At 39.7% G+C, this 21,280-nt stretch overlaps 1 protein-coding gene across 5 annotated transcripts in view; it reads left to right on the top strand.

Moving 5' to 3' along the window:
• Window positions 1-21,280, top strand: part of PTCH1 (patched 1) — a 110,372-nt gene that overhangs the window by 20,962 nt on the left and 68,130 nt on the right. For all 5 annotated transcript variants that reach the window (XM_081943327.1, XM_081943330.1, XM_081943326.1 and 2 more), the window contains exon 2: window positions 33-225. In XM_081943327.1, the coding sequence (XP_081799453.1) occupies window positions 33-225 (193 nt within the window). The remainder of the gene's footprint in view (window positions 1-32; window positions 226-21,280) is intronic.

Here is a 21,280-nt window from a genome sequence, read left to right on the forward strand (position 1 = left end):
TTAATTTCTCCCCCTTTTCCTTGCTTTTCTAGGGGAGAGCTACTGGAAGAAAAGCGCCGCTGTGGCTGAGAGCGAAATTTCAGAGACTGCTATTTAAACTGGGCTGTTACATTCAAAAAAACTGCGGGAAATTTTTAGTGGTTGGCCTTCTGATCTTCGGGGCTTTTGCGGTGGGATTAAGAGCGGCCAATCTGGAGACCAATGTGGAGGAACTCTGGGTAGAAGGTAAGGATTGATCCCTCTCCTGGCTTCATCTCCTCCTCCTCCTCCTCCCACTCCCAAATGACAGCGGGAGTGGCTGAGGGAACCTTCCTTTCTCTCAGGGGCAGAGCCTTGGTGGTTTATTGGTGTTGGCTGAAGGCCAGATGGACGCTATAAAGTCTTGTAATCCGTTTCTGGAAGTGATACCTTGTGAGATAGTCTGGGGATGGAAGGGAGGGCGGCTGCTTGGGTGGTGAGAAAGAAGAAAAAGGGGGATCCTTTGGAACCTGCAGATGCCCCCCCTTTCTCCTGGCCCCTCTCCCCGATTCTCCTTGGGTGTCCAAGGAGCTGGTGCCTCTCTTCCCTCGCAGGGCATGAAAGGAAAGTCTGTGTTGAAAGCGGCTCACCTCCTCCGCCATTTTGTGTGTGTGTGTGGGAGTGAGTGAGTGAGTGTGTAGGGGTGTATGTGCATGCGTGTGTCCTGTTAGCAGCAGCCGCCGCTGCAGGAACAGGCTGAACGTGATCTGCACAGCTCTCAGTAGGGCTGTGCTTGTGTGTGGTCCTGTTCTTTTGGACAGCTTTCAGCTTTGAAGGGAAAAAACATTTGTTTCGAGGTTAAAAAAAATGGAAAAGTGAAGCACAGACTGGACACATGTTGGAATGTTTGCAAAGCAGATTCCTGGTCTCCCTCAGTTCAAGAGAGAGGCTGGTTTAACTGGAAGCAGGGATGGCTGCTTTTTTTTTATATTTTCCAGGGGTAAAATAATGATTCTTCAGTATTTAAAAAAAAACCCTCACTGTTGATCTGTTTTTTAAGATGGTAAATTATGCAGATTCTTTTTTTAATTCTCTGGGAGAAGTATTGACCAATCTGTTAATAGACATTTTTTAAAAAACTATCTAGACTCTTTAGGTTGAGTGCCTAACTAGGTTGGGTTTATCCCCTGAAGGTTTTGCTAGTAACATTCATTAAAGGGGCCTCACAACTCCAAAGTCACAGTGCATTGCACAAAATAGTCATTTGGGGAGGAGGGGTTCTACTTCACAAAAAAGGACTACAGAGACACAGTGCTGTAATATATTTATTTAGAAGTAGATCCAAGAGGGCTAAATGGGACTTAATCCAAAGAAAATGGATAGCAGTAAAATGGTTTAAAGTTACAGTGCATTTTCCTACAATGCAGGCACTGGTTAGAGGCAGTTATAATGGTCCAAAGTCTTCTCCACTTGTACATTATCTCAGCCCATTCATGTCCTGACAATATCGGTATTTTCCCTTTGCTGTAAATTGTCATGAGTGAAACAGCTTAAGTGTAGTTTTCCTTCTTAAGCTGACATGATCTCATTACAGCTTCAAAGTGTGTAAATTCTGCAATGCTTTCTTGCCTATCACCTTGGAGGCAGTCAGGTGATTTTTTTTTTAGCTGGGGTGTATTGAGGGGCTCAGTGGGCATGTCCACTTTGCTGGTCAGTAAAGTAGTCAGTTTCTCTCCAAGTATTTGTATTGTGGGTTAGCAGTTTCCACCTGTGAGTTTACCACCTTGTCCCTATTTCTCTCCAGAATACCAGAGAAAAGAGCAGATCCCCAATATTTTATATTGGGAAGAAGAGGAAGTCATTTGTGCCAGTCCACGTTAAGAGTCACATGGAATGACCGTAGGGTCCACACTTTTCAGTGAGAAAAGGGACATCGCTTTCACAATATTTTGAATAGCAGCTATGGGGATGTTTACCTTTAATGCAATAGACCTGTTTTTCCTTAGTATGGTATCCAGAAATCAGTCAGAGATGTTGAACCAGGTTTCCTCCTTCATCCCCTTTAATCACTCCTTTATATTTCCTTGCTTTAATCACTTCACCACCATTCTGCTATGAGAGAAGTGGTGGCTTAGCAAGTAGCTATTTTCAAGGACCCCTTTTTACATCATCACTTGGCCTTCATGCTCGTTGTAGCTACTTGTGCCCATTTTTCTCATACTTTGCTTTTCTTTGTATGATTTAAAACTTGAGAGAGATCCAAATGGAATGGCGGGTGGGGGGGAGAGAAAGGCAAGCAAACTAGTCTGAATAAGACCAGGCTAAGTCCTGAAGTCATATTCCACCCTGTTTCTGCTGCAGGGCCCCGATTGGTAGTCATTTCCCGTGCTTCTGAAGTGTTAAAAGGGCATGGCAGCATAGCCAGAACGAAAACCAATCATTCTGCCTGTAATAATTGGCATAGTCTGTTGGGAATTGCCTAGTCAAGCAGGGGGAGGACTCAAGTGGGGAATTAGCCTTGAATCATTGGACTGCTGTAAGAGATCCAGGAATACCTCTCTATCCCCACTCAATAAGCTTCATGGAACCTTATCCATCTGTTCCCAAGCTAAGACAAACTGGGGAAATTCCTGTATTATAGGCAGAATACAATAAAGTAGCTACTTTGAATCCTACACCTGTGGATTTGGTTGCTTGTGTCTAATACACTCACAAGTCAGGAGAATAATATTCAGAAGTGACTCAGAGAACTGAGGCAAATTAAATACTGGTAAAGTTTACGTATCAGGCTTGTTGTATGGCAACTCAGTAGCTAACACTTTAACATGGTAATGATGTGATGGACATTTTCTGTTGCCAAAGATTTGGCTCCAGAGAACTGCCATCCTGACTTGCTCTATAGGCCAAGATGTGCCAGTGGAGAAACTGGAAAGGTAAGGATTTATTAACCATATCTAACTCTTCATTTCATTGCCCCCAGAGTTGGTACAGAATTAGGTCAAGCTGAGAGCAATCACAACTAACTTCTTACTAATTGAATCCATTTGTCTATGGTCTCAGTCATCCAGATCATGGTTGTCCCAAAGGTGCTTTTTTCAAGAGGCAACTGGACTTTCGGTTTTTCTTTGAAGAAGAACTGAAGTTCTTGGATGAGAAGCAAATTCCCTTCAAAGAAAAACCGGAAAGTCCAGTTGCCTCTTGAAAAAAAGCACCTTTGGGACAACTGAATCGATTGGAAATTCAAAAATTTCATGAAAAAAATGTCCTAATACTTTTCTCTTTATTGTCTCAACACACACACACCCCAAACCCATTGTAACACCACAATATTGTCTTAGTTGGTCTTTGACCATCTGGCCATTAAAAAAATGAATATGGTGCATTGATGTTAACTAGCTTTTATTAAATGATGAAACAATTCAGTCTGCAAATGAGCATGGTTTTCATAATAATGGTTAAAGAAAAAGAATAAGGATGTTTGGCTAGCAGGATGGACAAAGTGTTGTGACTAGCTCACCATGTTGGGTGCAGCCATGTATGAATTTGGGAAATAATAATGAAATTATTAGATTAGTATGTTCTGAGGTCTAATGACTGACAAATACATCTTTCTTTTTTTTAGAAAGAGGAATTAAGAAGTGTTAGATCTATAGTTGACTGGGTACTGTAAAATACCATTGTAGTCTGGCAGATGAATGGAGACTACCCTTTCTAACTACAATTTATTTATTTACTTACTTATGCAAACTATTTGCAAACAATCCTAATAATGTCCAAATTAGTTGATTAGTTCATGAAGATTAGTTCAAAGTTAAACAATATGCCAGATTAACATCCTTGGCCAAATGCCTGGGAGCGAATTCTTTAATGTCTTTTGAAAGGCTAACAAGGTTGGGATAATATGCATCTCCAAAGGGATGATGTTTCACAAGGTTCTCACTGTAACAGTGAAGGTATGATTCCTGGGTCCAACAAAGTGATATTCTTTAATGGAAATGACTCAGAATATGCCTTTCTTTCTAGGTTTGATGGGGGTCCTCTCTTGATTGCAATATAACCATAAGCTTGATTGGTAGTTGATCAACTGAGTCATCCTAGACCAGTGATGGCGAACCTATGGCACACGTGCCACAAGTGGCACGCGGAGCCATTTGTCAGGGCACGCAAGGCGCTGCCCTGTCAGCTGGCCAGCGCCATGTGCACACTGGCCAGCTGAGTTCACCCTTTTTTAAAGCCATTTTTCGCCCTCCCCAGGCTCCAGAGCCTTTATAGGAGCCTTGGGAGGGCGAAAAGAGCCTCCCCCACCCCCCGGAGGCCCTCCGGAGGCTTCATGAGCTTCCCTGATGCCTCCAGAGCGCAAAAAAACCGGCCCTATGGGCAAACCAGAAGTTCGGGAATGGACTTCCGGTTTGCTCGGAGGGTCATTTTGACTGCTCCGAAGGCTTCAGGGAAGCATCCCGAAGGTCCCTCAAGCCTTCGGAGTGCTCAAAACGACCTTCCGAGCAAACCGGAAGTCACTTCTGGTTTGCTCGGAGGTTCGTTTTGACTGCTCGGGAGGCTTCAGGGAAGTGTCCTGAAGGTCCCTGAAGCCTCTGGAGAGCTTCCGAGGGGGGGGAGGCTGTTTTTGCCCTCCCCAGGCTCCTATAAAGCCTCTGGAGCCTGGGGAGGCAAAAAAAGCATGCAAAAAATGGGGGGTCGCCCCTGTAGTGTGTGCATGTTCACTGGGGGGTGTCGTGCATTGCATTATGGGTGCGGCACACCCGCACACTACCCTCCTGCGCTCCCCCCACTTATGCACACGAGCCAAAAAGGTTCGCCATCGCTGTCCTAGACAGATCTTTGCATAGACAGTATCCATAACCACTCTGGTAAACCTCATGTAGACTTAAACCTTAGAAGTCTTTGACCTTGAATCTTTTTTTGAAGCATTTGGAGGCCACAACTGCTACAAATTGATGGCACTGCTACAAACTGATTTGTGCCATATTATGTTACAGGATGGATACAGGCATACTATACTTACAGGGCAATTATGCCCCCATTTGATACCCCAGTTGTGCTATTTATGTTTAATAATTTTTAATTATTGGGTTTATAAATGTGTAATGAAGCAGCCACATTTGACCTAGCATGGAATTATGCAGGGTTACAATACAGAAGTCATGCTAGCTGAGGAATACTGGAAATTGAAGTTTATAAATTTTAAAATTGCCAAGATAGATACTCCTGGTCTAAATTAACGATTGTTATTTCAATCAATATATTAATTTGCAGGACTATAAAAGGTAAATTAGGAAAGAATCAAAAATAAAACTGTCAGCATCAGAATCTCATTATATAGATCTGTGATATGGCTTAACTTGTTACAATATTCTGGTTGTCACAGCTCAAAAAATGCATTGATTCCCAAAAAAGCAACCAAAAATGATTCAGGAACAGGAGCATCTCTCTAACATTTGAAACCAGAATGAAATATCTTGTCCCAAGATAAAATGATGGGACACATTTAATTTTTTTAAGCTATTACACAAATAATTGAGGATAAACAAATTAAGCAAGGTGATCCTCACTTAATGACCACTCTTTCAACAAGTGTTTGAACCTTTGATAGTTCTGAATGAATAACATGAGTGGTCATCAAAGTTCTAGCCATCAGAATAATCCTACGGTCCTATGATTGTCATCCAGGCACTTGGTTTTAGCTTGAATTTCCAACAGCATCCCAGGGTCATTTGATTTTAATTTGCAACTTTTCCTGTTGGCTTCCCACAAGCAAAGTGAATGGGGAAGCTGGCAGGAATTCAAAAGTTACAGTCAGATGTGGTCCTGGTTTAACAGGTGGCAGTGATTCACTTAATGATGATAACTAGGGTTTGCCAGAATTGTCATTGCTAAGCTGGGCAGTCATGTGACATCAGTTTTATGGCTGCATCTCTTAGTGACAGAAATTTCTATCCTAGTTCCTGTTGTTAAGGGAGGGCTACTGGTGTCCTTTTTTGAGGTTTAACGGTAGTGTGTGTGTTTGAATACAACTCATGTAAAGTGTCACTTTTTGAAAAAGGCTGTGGGGGGAGAGAACTGAATGCTGATTTAGATAGAGCATTGGTGTGATCTAGCCCATTTGTTCACAAGTTCTTCTGACTGATAAGATTGGGTACAGTCGGCACTGATGTTCCTTATTTGAAATTCTCCAGTGGACTTTGTATAGCCAATTCATTGAGTTCTTAATTTACTGTAGGTTAATAGCGACTGATCAAGTGTAAAAATTCTGTTTCTAGCAATTTGAATTGTGGTTCTGAACTCATCTGCATGTTCATATAACTAGCTGATGGTACGAATGGCACTGGATCTGCTCCTACCCTTCTGACAAATCCTGAAAATCTGGCTCTGTCAGCTGGCTTGGGGCCATGATTATGATCCTGGAGGTAATTGATAGATTAAGAGAAAAATCCCCCCTCTTCTCCCTGTGCATTCTTCTCCTTCCCTCCTTCCCCATATTTTAACTATAATCGTACTTTTGGTTGTAATTCTATTTTTATTGTTTTTAGAAATATTTATGTCTTATACTTTTAAAGCTTTGAACGTTATAAGCTGCCCAGAATCACCCTGAGATGGGCAGGTACAAACACATTTGATAGACAGGCAGGCAGGATGGATTTAGGTCTGAAATCCCAACTTGGCTGACTAATCTTCATCCAAGATTGATAGTTCCATCTTGTGCCGCCAGTTTTTCCTGAAAGTTCAATGTTCTTTTGGACAGAATGGACATAATTTATCCTTTTATATTATAATAGGAAAGAGAAAACTACTGATCAACAAACACCGAGGAGGCAAATGATAAAAGTTGCTCTTCCTGATATGATCCAAGTGCCTACCTCCTTTATATGTGCTTGTGACATCACAGGCACGTATGAAGGAGAGGCGCTTGCATTGCAATTGCGTTTCCATCATTTTGACAAAAGCAGTGAATCCTGCCAGTTTCTCTCTTTAACAAATTGCTTGGCTTGCCACTATTCTGTCCTCTTCAGTTTTTATGCATTGTTTTTTTCCGCTACCATCAAAATCCATTACTCACCAGCATTTTTTATCTTTTCAAATACATTTGGTTTATATATGATACATTATGCTACACTAAGACATAGAACATAAAAATTGTAACTGCGTTGAAAAGTCACTGCGCTTCTATTAGAGTTAATTAAAATACACAGGGAATTCATTTTGATTGGTCCCCTTTTGATTACTCTTTCAATGCAGCAGCAGGGGGAAAATGCCATTGGCAATCATGTATGTTTGTCTTTAGTAGAGACTCCTATGTAAATATTATGGCCATGAACAGATGAGGAACAGTTGCATTTTTCCATGAGTAAAAGTATAAACAGAAAAGAGCACAGAGTAAAGGACTAAGCAGGAGAAGTTTCTCTACCGATATTCTTTGAAAACGAGAAAAATAATGGTTTTTGTTTTTTCTCTGCATGAACTCAGATGATTTAATCCACTGAAATGTTTTGAATGAACATTTAGGTGACTGGATTCTCTTACACACACACACACACACATCCTGACAGGTCTACAATTAGAGATCTTCCCAAAATATCGACTTCTTATCTAGCAAATGACTATGCAATAGGAAGGAAAAAAAGATGGCCTGTAGTTCCAAAGACTGATCAATGTTCTTTTAATTGAAATTTTTGCACATGTGATAAAAAAAATAAGGTACTGGCTGCCCTACATACATTACTCTGGAAACAGGTCATTCCATCAAGAGAAAATAAGCAAGTCATTTCTCTAAACTTCTTTTAACCAAAATCTGGAAATCTATTTTAATTTTGCTTCCTCACTTTTCCATCTGTATCATGTGCAAGGTTCTGAGATTTTTAGGCGAGGGTCAACAATAGTGTTGTACAGTGTTCATAGGATAGCTAAAAGAGTTTGTTGAGTAAACTAGTGACACTAATATTCATGATTATCTGAGAATTGAACTAAAGGATTTGGGGTTTTTGCATTAATGGGGTATACTAGAGCAGGAGTCATCAATCTTTTGGACCTCAAGGACCACTAAATTCATAATTTTAAATCCCGCGAACCACTAATATGATCTAGCCAATGACCGGCTGGGTGGGCATGGCAAGTGACTGGGTGGGCGTGGCCAACTTGATGTCACTCACGTTGAGGGGCCCCTTGCCAGTCTCTACTCGCCACTTCCATGCTGTCTCAACTGGAACAAGGACCTCTGGCTCTTCTCCACCAGCGGCACTTCGCCCAAAGCCCTGCACCAGGAGACTGAAGCAGACTCCAAGTTGGAATTTCTCCCTCCCTCCAACCCGCATAAAAAGACCCAGAATGGGGAGAATCTCTGCAGTAACACAAACGTTCATTGCAGATATCCAGCCCGGGGGCAGTAGTTTGAGGATCCCTGATTTAGTGCAATATAAAAAATGCAAATAATTTTTCTGCGGACCACCAAAATTTTCTCATGGACCACCAGTTGGTGACCGCTGTACTAGAGCATATCAAATATGCTCTGGTATAGAAAGAGAAGAGATGCCCTCAAAAGCCCATTAGTACAAGCGAAAACAATGAAGTGGTCTCATACATCTCAGAAGAATTGTGTTAAGCTAAACATTAGAGAAAAATCCCATTCATTGTAATAGGACTAAGTCAAAAAGAGCATTCACAAATGTATATTATGAATTGTTTAACCCTGTAATTATTCTGCAGACACAGTCTGATTTTATCTGCCATTATTGAGTCACGTTGGACTCTTGTAATTTCTAGCTGGGGTAGTCTTAGAGAAGATAATGTAATGTAACAGAGAAGACCCCAAAGCTTCTCTTTCCTATTTATCAACAAATGCTTTTCAGCAAGTCTATTAAGAGAGGCATTTTTTTCTTCTCCAAATGTAACATACAGTGCCCTTTGTAACTTGCTTTGTGATCATTTATTTTTAACTAGTCTTCTCCAATAATGAAGTTTTCCAGGTATACTGCACTACAACTCCCATTTCCATTACCCAGAAAGACCAATAATGAGTGGGGGATGACAAGACATGGTGGCAAGCATTCATTCATACAACTGAGTGTTGCATTAATGGGAAGGAGGGAGGGAGCCAAACCAGAGCTGATTACATCATGCTGATGAATAATAGATATAGCAACATTGTAAAAATAAATGTTGGTCTATTTATAGCTAAGAAGCAAATTGCCATTTGTTTTAGGATCTTAAAAAAATAGTACCCTGTTTCCCCGAAAATAAGACCTCCCCAGATAATAAGCCCAATCAGGCTTTTGAGTGCATGCGCTAAAATAAGCCCTCCTCCCCAAAAAAGCCTTCCCTGAAAATATTGCAACACAGCAGCAGCCATGAGGTGACCACGCTCGCCGCCTCCTGCATCTCAAAAATAATAAGACTTGCCCGAAAATAAGGCCAAGCACTTATTTCGGGGGGTCAAAAGAAAATAAGACCCTGTCTTATTTTCGGGGGAACACGGTGCTATCAAAGGTTTTATGAAATAGTAATATTCCTTCCTCATACATATCATTTTTCATCTCTTGGTTAGTCACTGGGGTGTGTGTTGCGCTCTTCAAATTGCCAGCTTTATCCCCTGAGACTGGCAGTTGATGGCCTCTCTCTTGGCTTGGAAGGAGCATCCTTCCTGTGCAATTCCCCAGAATTCCGACCAGCCAGGCCTTTGGCATATTGTGCATAGCAGCCCATCTCTCCCCTCCACCTCCCCCAATGTTTGAAAGTTTGAATATACCGAACAGAATTGGCCAAATAAGGTGAATACTCCAAATGTCTTAAAATAGATCTCCGTTGCCGTTGCAATAAAGGCACTTTATTTTTTGTTGTTAAAACTTTTGGGAAATTATTGCCTTTCAAGAAATTGTCAGTATTTATATTAGAGACCAGTCTGCTTCGTGTAATGTCATCTGGAGTGGGAGAGAACTGGGTGTCAGAAGATGTCGTGCTCTTAAAGACTCAAGCAAGTGAATGATCAGCTTACAAAATCCCAGCTCAAACTTTATCCCGAGAAGAAAGTTTGAATGAGTTTTAAGATCATCCAGACTCCAAGATGAATGATTAGTAGTGTATGTTTAAAACTGTTAGAGCTTGAAATATTTATATAAAGATTGTAAAAACCCACCTGGTGGGCAGAATCTCAGGGGGGGAAAGGCAAGAGGAGATGAGAAATCAGAGATCTAAAGAAACAATACTGTATTTTAAAACTATTCTCCTTTCCAACTTACTATTTTGAGTCAATGCTCATAACCTTTTGTAAACATAATGAGTTGCTTACTCTCGAATCACATTTTTATCAGTGTCTTAGATTATCTTTCCTTTATATACCAATTTTAAGAATTCTTTAAATCTTAAAGCTTCATGGCATGTTTCTTTTCTCTTTTTTTAAGGCCCTGAGTTTGCATTTAACCTAGGATGCATGCCTTAACATGCTAGTTTAGGAAGAAACCAATTTCATTAGATACAGTATGACCAAAGTTAGAGGGAAATATGTATTGTTTGTTGTCCCCTGTTGCATGGAGGCCTTAATGCATCATTTCACAGATCCCTCATAGTAGAGAATCGTTTTATTTTTCAGTCTCCTCTCATATCATTACAGATAGTCCTCTACTTACAACAGTTCATTTAGTGGCCATTCAGAGTTACAACATCACTGAAAAAGTGACATGACCATTTTCCCAGTTACATTCTTTGTAGCATCCCCATGATCATGTGATCAAAATCCAGATGCTTCGCAACTGGTTCACACTTATGATCACTGCTATGCCCCAAAGCCATGCGATCCCCTATTGCAACATTTTGACAAGCAAAGTCAATGGGGAAGCCAGATTCATTTAACAGCCATGTTGCTAATTTAACAATTGCAGTGATATACTTAACAATTGTGGCAAGAAAGGTCATAAAATGGGGCAACTCTCACTTAACAAATGTCTAACTTAACAGAATGTTTGGTCTCAATTGTGGTCGTAAGTTGAGGACTACCTGTATTATATTTTGTGTGGAGATCATGAGAAAACTTAATATATAATAAAAATAATAAAAATATTAATGTACATGTTCATTTTGAAAGCTTCAGATTAACAAAGTTGGAAGGGACCTTGTTGGTCATCTAGTCCAACCGCCCACTGTTGCCCTTTTTTTAATGTTTCCAAGTGTCACTTTCACAGCAAAGGTATCACAGACTTGAATATTGCCTCCAAGTTGTGATGAAGCCTCCCATCACTGTGATGAAGCCTGCCATCATGGTCATATCTCATCATAAGGCAGGTCAATCATTTTTTATTTGCGGTGGTTTTTAAGCGATTGCTGCAGTACTTAACTCATTAGTTCGCAACGGGCCAGTTTTGCCAAAACCCTGTATGTAAATAAGTTGAGTATTACTTGTACTGTAGTAATGGCCCATTAACTACAATGGCCCATTGATTTGATCTGAGATTTAATGCGCCTTCTGGAGTTTTTTATTAAAAGCAGGTCACACATTGGAACTTAAAAGTCTTTTCAAAATGTCAGTTGGTTCAAATAAAACCAGAGCAAAATTGCTGGCTAGCGTGGCATTTTAGACTGCCCATATCTTAACATTTGATTTGCTGAGATGAGCAAGTAGGGATTAGATGCTAGAATTCTCTTCCAGGGGAGTGGCTATCTGTGCTTGTGATACATACTCTATGTCTCACCTCTGGATGTATGGCATGGATGCTTAGTCTTTTCCAATGTCAGATAATAATCAGTTTGAATTTCCTTGGCTTTCAATGTATTGTATACTTTGTTTCTCAGTGATCTACATCTTTCTGTGATTTTTTCCACAGTTGCAAAATTATATGTACACTAGTATTGAAATGCATTGTTTGATTTCAACATCATGTTATTTTTTGGATTTACTTCAGCTCCCAGGAAGTTTAACCTAGATCCTCAAGCCTATAATGACTCATTTGAGACAGATGCTTTGCTACCGGACACGGATTGGACTAGGATGCTGTCCAAAGATATATTGTCTGTATTGGCTATGAATTCTAGGAATTGTCATCTGAAGTTAAAGCATGAATGCTTTACCATTTGTTATGAATTTGGGATAGGAATTGGACCACATTTGACATGAAAGAGATATTAAACTGATGGTCATGCCTCATACAGGCATTTCATTTTCCATTAGATGATTCTGACAAGGAAAATATGGAAATAAGGTTGGTAGAAGTGGAGTTTCTACCAAGGTCTGTATTACAGAAAATGTTATTTGCCGTCATAGATGGAGGGTAGTGCCCCATCACCATTGCACCAATTTCTGATAGCATGCTAATATTGTGTAGCAGTGAGGTGGAATTTGAGGTCAACACAAGGGCAAGCATCCATTTGGGGAAAGCTGCTACAAAACGCTGCATAAATAAATAGCTGCAAAGCCAAGTTAACTGCAATAATACTTAAATAATGGTTATAATAATCAATGCTATTTTTTATATTTTATGCCTAAATAGAAAACTATGCCTTTCATTTTAGGATTATAAAAGAGAATGATTAAGGATTTAATTTTTAAAAAGTGTCATATCCCAAAATCTAGATGAAGAGATGGCAGGTCCTTCCATTTATGTAACTTGTAAAGTCTTTGTAAGGCCATTGGCTACCATCCGGTCTCCTCCATCAGAGCCAATGACCATAGTCTCCTTTCATTGCAGAAACCAAAGTACAGGTAGTCCTTGACTTACAACAGTTCATTTAGTTACAAAGGTATTGAAAAAAGTAATTTATGACCGTTTTTCATAATTACGACTGTTGCAGCATGTTCAAGGTCACACGATCAACATTTGGAGGCTTGTCAACTGGTTCATGTTTATGATGGTTGCAATGTCCCAGGGTCATGTGTGACCTTCTGATAAGCAAAGTCAACGAGGAAGCCAGATTCACTTAACAATAGTGGCAAGAAAAGTCATAAAATGGGGCAAAACTCACTTAACACAAGTTTCACTTAGCAACATAAATGTGGGGCTCAATTGTGGTCATGGACTACCTGAATGCAGTTTCATAGATTCCATACTTTAGTTGCTGGACTGCAGCATTGATAAGTAAGTAATAAGGGGAAGTTTTAACTTCCCATCATTATACATTCAAATACACTGATTTCTAAAGAGGACAAATTCTTTGTGTGGTTTGATAAACATGCAAAGGTGCATCAATAGGTTCTCCTCCCTTTTTGCCACCCACCTTCGCATCTGCCCCTCTAGTCCAAATCCCTGCTCTAAATCCTAGTTTAATTATACACTCTAATTTAATAAAGGTGGATAAAATGTTGGAATTTGATTCCAACATGATTGATGATTGATACAGATCTTGGTTTATTGATGCAGTTTTCATTAAAGACTTTTGATAGTATTTTCATAAAGCATAGGCTCTGTCATTGTCCCATACTATCTATATCATATAAACCTGAAGTGCACAATTGATACAACCAGGGAAATACTTTCATAGCACAAAAAGAGGATGCAGGATTTCATGTATAATTTTCTTTACTGGCTTCTTGAATGTTCTGTTTATTACTCAATGGCTTAATTGACATCCAAAAAGCAGCTACAGGTACCGTAGTCCTTGCCTACTCACCACTTATTCAGCCACCATTCAAACTTGTGAGGGTGCTTTACAAGTGGTACTTATGATGAGGCTTGAAGTTTTGGCCATCATATCACCCTGTGAACATGTGGTTGTTGTCTGGTTGTTTGGCAATCAACTTGCACTTACAATGGTTGTAGCGCCTCATGGCCATGTGACCACCATCTTCAATCTTCCCTACTGGCTTTCCACAAGCAAAGTCAATGGAACAACTGGCAGGGAAGGGTGCAAGTCACTGAGGTAATGACTGCTTGTGCATGCCCCTGTAACTGTCTGCACATCTTACCTCATCTGGCAGCAGCCACCGCTAAGCCTGAAATCATGCATTCTTGCTTGCTGCCAGGGAGCCTACTTGCAAGTTACCTGACACTTGCAACTTTCTGTCAGCTTCTTTTATTTTTTGGAAGCTGGCAGGAATTTGTGAGGAGATCGTCACTTAATGGTCTGTGATTCTTGCTCAGCAGTGGCAATAGGGGCTGACCAAGATTCCTGTCACTGGGCAATATGACTTGTGAAGAAATTAAATCTCACAATACAATAGCTGAGTGTGATGGGTGAACCCAACTAGTGATCAATATCTTATGTATGCCAGGTCTGCATTTTGTATTTGCTTTTTGGTTGTGATGGATTTCACCATCCATCATCTAGATTATCAGGCTGTGATCATGCTGCCTAGGAATGAAAGGAGTAGAAAACCAGCTGGAAATTAGAAAAGTGTGCTAAGTTGAGAACAACTATATTGCACATTCATTCCCAGGCAGAAATCTGTGGCCTATTTGCTCTGGAGCAACAGTGGGGCATGTGTGTGTATATGTGTGTTTTGGTAAGTTACTATTTAAGACCACAATAGATACAACAGTATATAAAAGCTGGAATCTGCCACAAGATGAGCTGTTATCTCCTCTGAGTTGTTAATTTACATCTTACTATACAGATGTCTCTTCTCAGAATCTTAAAATAACCAATGTTCCTTTCCTTTTTGAATGCAGCTTAGATGCCTTCTTCCCCTTTACAGTATAGCCTTAAGTTTAGTTGCTATGATTTCATCTATAGCTATTATTTCTATGAAATCATTTCTGTACTGAAGCAGAAGTGAGGTCATATATTTATTCCTTCCTTAATATCATACCTCCACCTGGCATCTCCAAGAATGTGGCTTTCTCCAAGGGAACCCCAAAATGGGAGCATCTGCATGCAGTTATTGAAGGAAGAAGGCATGATTTCAAAGACATGGTCTTACTCAGGGGTGGGATTCAGCCAGTTCGCACCAGTTCGGGTGAACAGGATGTTAATTTTACATCCAGTTCACCGAACTGGTAGTTGCAAGGACTGGCTGGCCAGCCCCTCCCCTCCCAGGACTTGGGGACTCCCAGGAGTCTCCAAGCCGCCCATTCATCATGCCAGGTAAATGCAGGGCCTGTGCGGAGGCTGTGGGAAGGTGAAAAATGGGCCTACCTGAAGTTTGAAAATGGACCAGTTTCCAGCTTCTGGAGGGCCTTTGGAGCCCGGGGGAGGCAGTTTTTACCCTCCAGGAGGCTCAGGGAAGCCTCTGGAGCCTGGGGAGGGTGAAAACGGGCCTACTGGAAGTCCAAAAATGGCCCTGTTTCTGGCTGGGAGAGGCCGTTTTTACCCTCCTGGAGGCTCGAGGAAAGCCTCCAGAGTGGGGGATGGGCGAAAACACCCCCCTCCCACTGTGGTGCAGGAGGCCAAGTAGGCCCTGCCCACACCATGCTCCCCCCACCCAGCAACCGGGCAGAGAACCGGTTGCTAATGTTTTTCAACCCCACCCCTAGCTCTTACTCCTGCTTCAGCTTGGAAATGTATGAATATGCATCACTTTATATAAAATCTGAAGTGGTTAAACATTCAGATGTTGAATCATGCCACTATTAATTATGATTATCGTTGGTTCAGGCACAACAGGGTTAATACTGGGAGTTAAACTCTGGAGAAAAGGGAAAGAGAACATAATTCTATGGCCAGTCTTTTAACCCAGTTTGGACAACTTTTTCAGAAGCAGAGCATCTCATCTGGGCAGATAGTGATATAAGGATTTCACCAGATTTCACCAGAGTATTGTTTTCATCTTGTTTTGTTGTAGCATTTTCTAAAATATGTAAGTTTCACCAGTTGTGTGAACCATCATGGCCTAATCTAGTGTTATCTGTAAACCAGGCCAGTACGATGTGTTCAACAAACCACTGTTTAGTCATTTCTGTCATAGTATAATGTATGAAAAATATATTTTGGTTAAGTTTCCACAAAGTTGGAGGACAATTCCAGTACAATCTAAAAGAAATCATAGGCTACATAAAACAGAAAGAGTGAGGAAGGGAATTTAAAACAGCATAAGGACCATGGAATTTTTAAATCTTTACTTTAACTATGGGGATGAAAGTAAGTACTGTAGAGAATATAATTTTTGTACAGAAAATCAATTCTTGACTCCTTTATTTAAACATTCTTGGGCAAAAGGGCTTGGCTTTGTGAAGCTTTGTTGGAGAAAGCATTGGTTCAATTTCTTGAAAAAGTTGATGTCCTTCCAAATACTGTAGGTAGAATATAGTTTGAAATTGTGTAAGTACATTGTGTAGATGCAAATGCTAGTTTAGCAGCTTTTGCTGCACACCAGCCATTGGTAAGTGATATGCATTTACCCAACTTCAACGTTTTCAGATGTTGGAAGAGTTTCCCTCGCCTTGGATGAATTATTTCTTTCCACTTTAAGCATTTGTTTCAGGAAATTTCTTAACAATGGGAACTGAAAATATGAGATACTATAGTTGTATCATTAAAAGTAAAAAATTGAATTGATTATATTTTTGTGTCTATCATTTCAGGGTAATTTCTAGATATGGTAGTTTTAGTGTTAGTTTTCTGTTGCACACCAAAATGACTTTCTCGTTGATGCATTATTTTTCAGCTCCTTTCTCCATGCTTTTTAAATGTTGATTTTTGTACTCAACAGTACGTTTAATGTGTAAGAATAAAGTTTGAGAGGATTCTTTTCATTGGATGTTTGCTACAGAAAGGGTATCACATAAAGTCTAATAAAATGTTGAAAGTGTGCTTTCTATTTTTGAGAAATGAGTTGGCTTCACTGCTTTGAGTTTATAAGGTCCTTTGTCTTCGTTCTTGTTTTCTCTAAGTGGTTTACTATGGTAAGATTAACAGCCTACTTTCAGAGCAGGGTTTTGCAAACCTGGTTCAAACTGATTAGCTTGTATATTGGAAACTATGATATAACAATCACTGGAAAAATCTGAGAAAGTGGTGGGGGTGTGTGGAATCTGATGTGTAAAAAAATCTGCAGTTTGTTTCCAACTTTCAGACTACAGTAGGAGATGCTTATTTTGGGGATCTGGTGTTTAATAGCCAAATCATATTTCTTTGGTGGTCCCAATTCCTATAGCAATGCCCTCCCATTAGTTCTTTCATGAGGACGCTGTGAAAAGCTTGGTACTCAACTGTACCCAGCTCATCCTCATCCTCTTCTCCCTTCTGTTATTTAACTTGGCTTTTGATGACATCAGTGATTTTGGTAGTTCTCTGTTCCTGCTGGTTCTTTGACCACTAGGTTTGAAACTGCAATTGGATCCTTTGGTTACGTGCTCCACTGTTAGGAGACTCCAAAATATGACAACTTCCAGATGTCTGAACTGACTGATCCTTTTGTTTAGATTATACTCCAAAGCTGATGCTTAGATTAGTGCTGGCTGGATGAAGCTATGGGAGATTTGTCTGGTTTTCACAATGCCATGTTTATATTTCATATGGATTTCTCATTCAAAGTTGACCTTGCTGTGACCTTCTAAAACCATGTCCACTAGGATGCCAGGTTTAACTTGCCCACAATAGCATTCTTTTTCATATCCTTGGGTAAACTGCGAATGCATCATCCAGAACATGTCAGTCCTTTCATGTGAGTCATCTTTCTAAAGTCTTGTCCATCCAATCTGAGATTGTCGACTGTCAGCAATGGGTGTGTTTCTGCAACATGTTTATTGAAAACTCTGATGAATGTTGGTTTATTTGGAAAAAGCAATGGACTGGTGCAGACTGGCCAGCTGCAAGTCACACTTTTTTCTGCTGGCAGGGATGTCTAACCAAATCAAGTCAGCTCCTTCCATGGTAAACCAAAAGATTGGACTTTTCCCTGCTAATAAACTAGAATAGTAAACCAAGAATAAAAGAGGGAAGAAACAAGTAAGTGTTCCTACAATAACAACCAAAAATTTTCCATTTTTTTGTTCAGTAGCTCCTGACTGTAAGGATTGTGGTCAGAGGAAAATAACACACTGACTATTCAGAGTAAGGCCAAAGTCCTGAAAATGTTGGCTTAATATGATGTGCAAACATGGCTAGTCTCCTTTCTTCCTTGAAAGTTTACACCAAATTGCTGATAAGTCTTGATATAATATAAAGTTGCATTCATTATAAAATTATCAAAAGACATTAGAAGTTACTTGATTTTTAATACTTGGCTCTATTCAGCCACATATCAGGTAGTAGTAGTAACCTCCAAAATTAGAGTGAATTTAGATAATTAGGGGGTATAATGGAGAGCTACATATTAATACTGTTTTGATTTTACGTTCTGCTTCTTTGGATTGGTTCCCTTGTCATGAAATAATAATATCGTATCTGTTTTTCTATTTCGTATGTGTGGCACAAATTGCTTTATCAGGAAAAATTAAATACATTTCTTTAATGTTTAGGATTTCTGTATCGATAGAAAGTTTCTTGTTTAAATGATGGACTTGATTCAGACAAAACTGCTTGTGTTGAAGTCATACTGATTTCAGTGGGTGACTAAAGCTCATACTTTAAGTACTGTATGTCTCAGTTGAATAAGGTTTAGCATTTGTAAAAAAAAAAAGCTATCATGCCATGCATAATTTTTCTCTTTTTTAAAAATTAAACTGATATTTTCAGTATCTTTTTCTCTTTATGCATTTTGACAGGAAGAAAGTGATCTAGCTTTTGCAAATAAGCGAAGGTAAGAGTGGTGTAGGAGAAAATACAGCATGGGTTAGCAAATTAATTAAAAAATCTATTTAGTTGGGGGAAAATACTTGTTTTAAAAATTTCTTTGTTTTGTAATTTCCAAATAGTTAACAACAGTACAGTACTTCAATTCCAATGCTCACCTTCATTCACAGCCCCAATGAGAAAAAAAGAAGAACTAGAATGCTCCAGGCATATGGATTCTGAATACTATTATAGCCTTGGGAAAAATGTCATAATGTCTGACACTTATGCTTCGGAAACAGGTGTCCAGGAGTAAAGATTTATGTTTTTAAGTTGCATATTCAGTAGCATGTGCCCAAAACTTGATTCCTCGTTCAGGGAAAAAGAAATCTGAAATAAATGGATTGTTGGTTCCTCTTTCCATTTAGTGGATCAGCTTATTTGAACCTGTTTTACCAATAATTAAAAGTGAAGTGCTGCACATCACAAACTAGCTCTGTTCGGGTCAATTTGTTGAGTATGCCTCTGCCCTCCCCCCTCCCTCCGAAATCATTGCTTAAGGGCTTCTGGCCTCTAGCTCAGGAATCCTGCCCAAAATGCCAGATGTATTACACAGTCAAGTCTTGCAATGTAAACAGTGCTCTGTGCCATGAGAACAGGGTGGTCCATCTCCTCTCTCTTTCTCTCTCTCTTGCTCTCTCTCTCCTCTCTCCTCTCTCCTCTCTCTCTCTCTCTCTCTCTCTTTGATAGAGGGGGGAATCTCTCTGCTCTGAAAAGAGCACAGTAGTTGTAGTGTTGTTTGAGTTCTTGGCTGTACAGCTACATTTCTGTAGCTGCCAAAGCCCAGATAAGTTAATACTTTGGACTAGCAAGGAATGTCAATTGAAACTGAGATGCTGGAAAGCAAAATGTGGCATTGATTGGGTTCAGTTAATTAAAACAAGGATATTATTTTTAAAAAGATAATAATTACTGGTAAATTAACTATTTTCACTTACAGCCGTGGGACAGGGTAAAATAAGTGTGAGTAACCCTTTAATTGTGTATAATTAATAAAAAGACAAGAACAGTACTGATCATTTTAGGAGAAAACATATAGGTATGAATGAGCTGCTTGTGTATGATTATCCCATTTCCAAATATTGAGAAGTATAGGTTTTGCTTAGGTCAGTTAAACATAAAAGAAGTATTCTGCTGGATTGGACCCAAAAGTTTGTATTGTCTGGTACTGTGCTGTTTTTCCCTCTGTGGTTGGTCTACTAAGTGTATTTAGGCAGCACTAAAGTAGGATATAAAGACAATGACCCATTCTTGTTCCTCTCCACTGCAACTAGTATCAACTAACACGCTACCTTTGATTATTAAGATAATACATAATTAGTGAATCAGTGTCACTTTATCAACCTACATTATGAATGTGTCCAGCCTTCAGTAAAGCCATTTCCATTAGTAGGCATCTTGTGGAAATTGAAACATTTTCCTGAGAATTTTATTGTGAAGCTCTTTTAAAAAAATAAATGTAAGGTATAATTTTAAGAATATTCCTTTTGTGTTTTAGTCAATTAGACTATTTGTTTAGAGTCTTCTACAATAACCAAATGTGGGAAATTGGGAATTGAAATCTTGAAGGATCACTCTCTTAGATACCATTAATATGTGTGCTTGTGTCTGAAGTCTTCTGCTATGTACATTGATTGTTTAAAACAATATTCAGCACGCACAAATCCAAGAACCCAAGACTGTGATAAAAAGCAATTATATGAATTCTCACATTGGAGGTTTCAAAAAAGAAATAACCTCTTAAGAGCAATTGGGTTGCTGTCCTCTACAAAGAAGAAATAGATTTATTTCCCCAACCTCTTGATCAGTAAGCAAATACAACAGCTCTGCTTTTCTGAAAATAATAAAATTGAGGGTGGGTGTGGGGATGAAGAAGCTGCAACGTACAAGAAATTATAATAGAGCAAATGAAATTAAAAAAGAATAAATTCACAGACACAATTAATTCTTTGAAATGTTTTACAAAAGGCCCATGATTTAAGTGCTCTCTGAAAGCAGAGATGGACCAATAGTTCAAGGGCTCTGCCCAAGGCTTTGGAATCACCAATGCAGGCCATCCCATTGGAAACCATAGGCCAAACCCATTAAGACTTTTGTTTTCTTTTGTTTTAAAGAAGGAATTATAGAGTTCTAAAGGTGTGAAATCAATGTGTTAATCTACAGCAGGGGTTTCAAACTCATGTCCTCATGGCGGCATCACGTGACATATCGGGACTTTTTCCCCTTTCGCTAAACCGGGCGTGGGTGTGGCCAGCACATGACTCATCTGGCCTGTGGGCCGGGAGTTTGACAGTGATGGAGAAAACAATTAAATTTGCAAAAATCAACTTTAATCATCAACATTTTGCAGTGCAAATTGATAACTGCAAAATGGGAAAATGTCTCCCAGTCTACAAGTTTACATCTAAACCAGGGATGGGCAACTGAGGACTTTAAAATCTGTGGACTTCAACTCCCAGAATTCCTGAGCTAGAAACGCTGGCTAGCAATTCTGGGATTTGAAGTCCACAGGTCATAAAGTTTCCATTGTTGCCCGCTCCTGGTCTAAACCTGGTCAGTGAGCTTGTATAAAAGCGGGGGGGGGGGGGGGGAGTTAGAGTCTTTGGTGCTCTCTGAGTTTGGTTGTTTTCTTGCATGCATTTCATTACCCAAACAAGGTAACATCATTAGCACTGAT

This window comes from Natrix helvetica (genome assembly GCF_964273705.1).
Source record: "Natrix helvetica genome assembly, chromosome: 2".
NCBI classification, from domain to species: Eukaryota; Metazoa; Chordata; class Lepidosauria; order Squamata; family Natricidae; genus Natrix; species Natrix helvetica.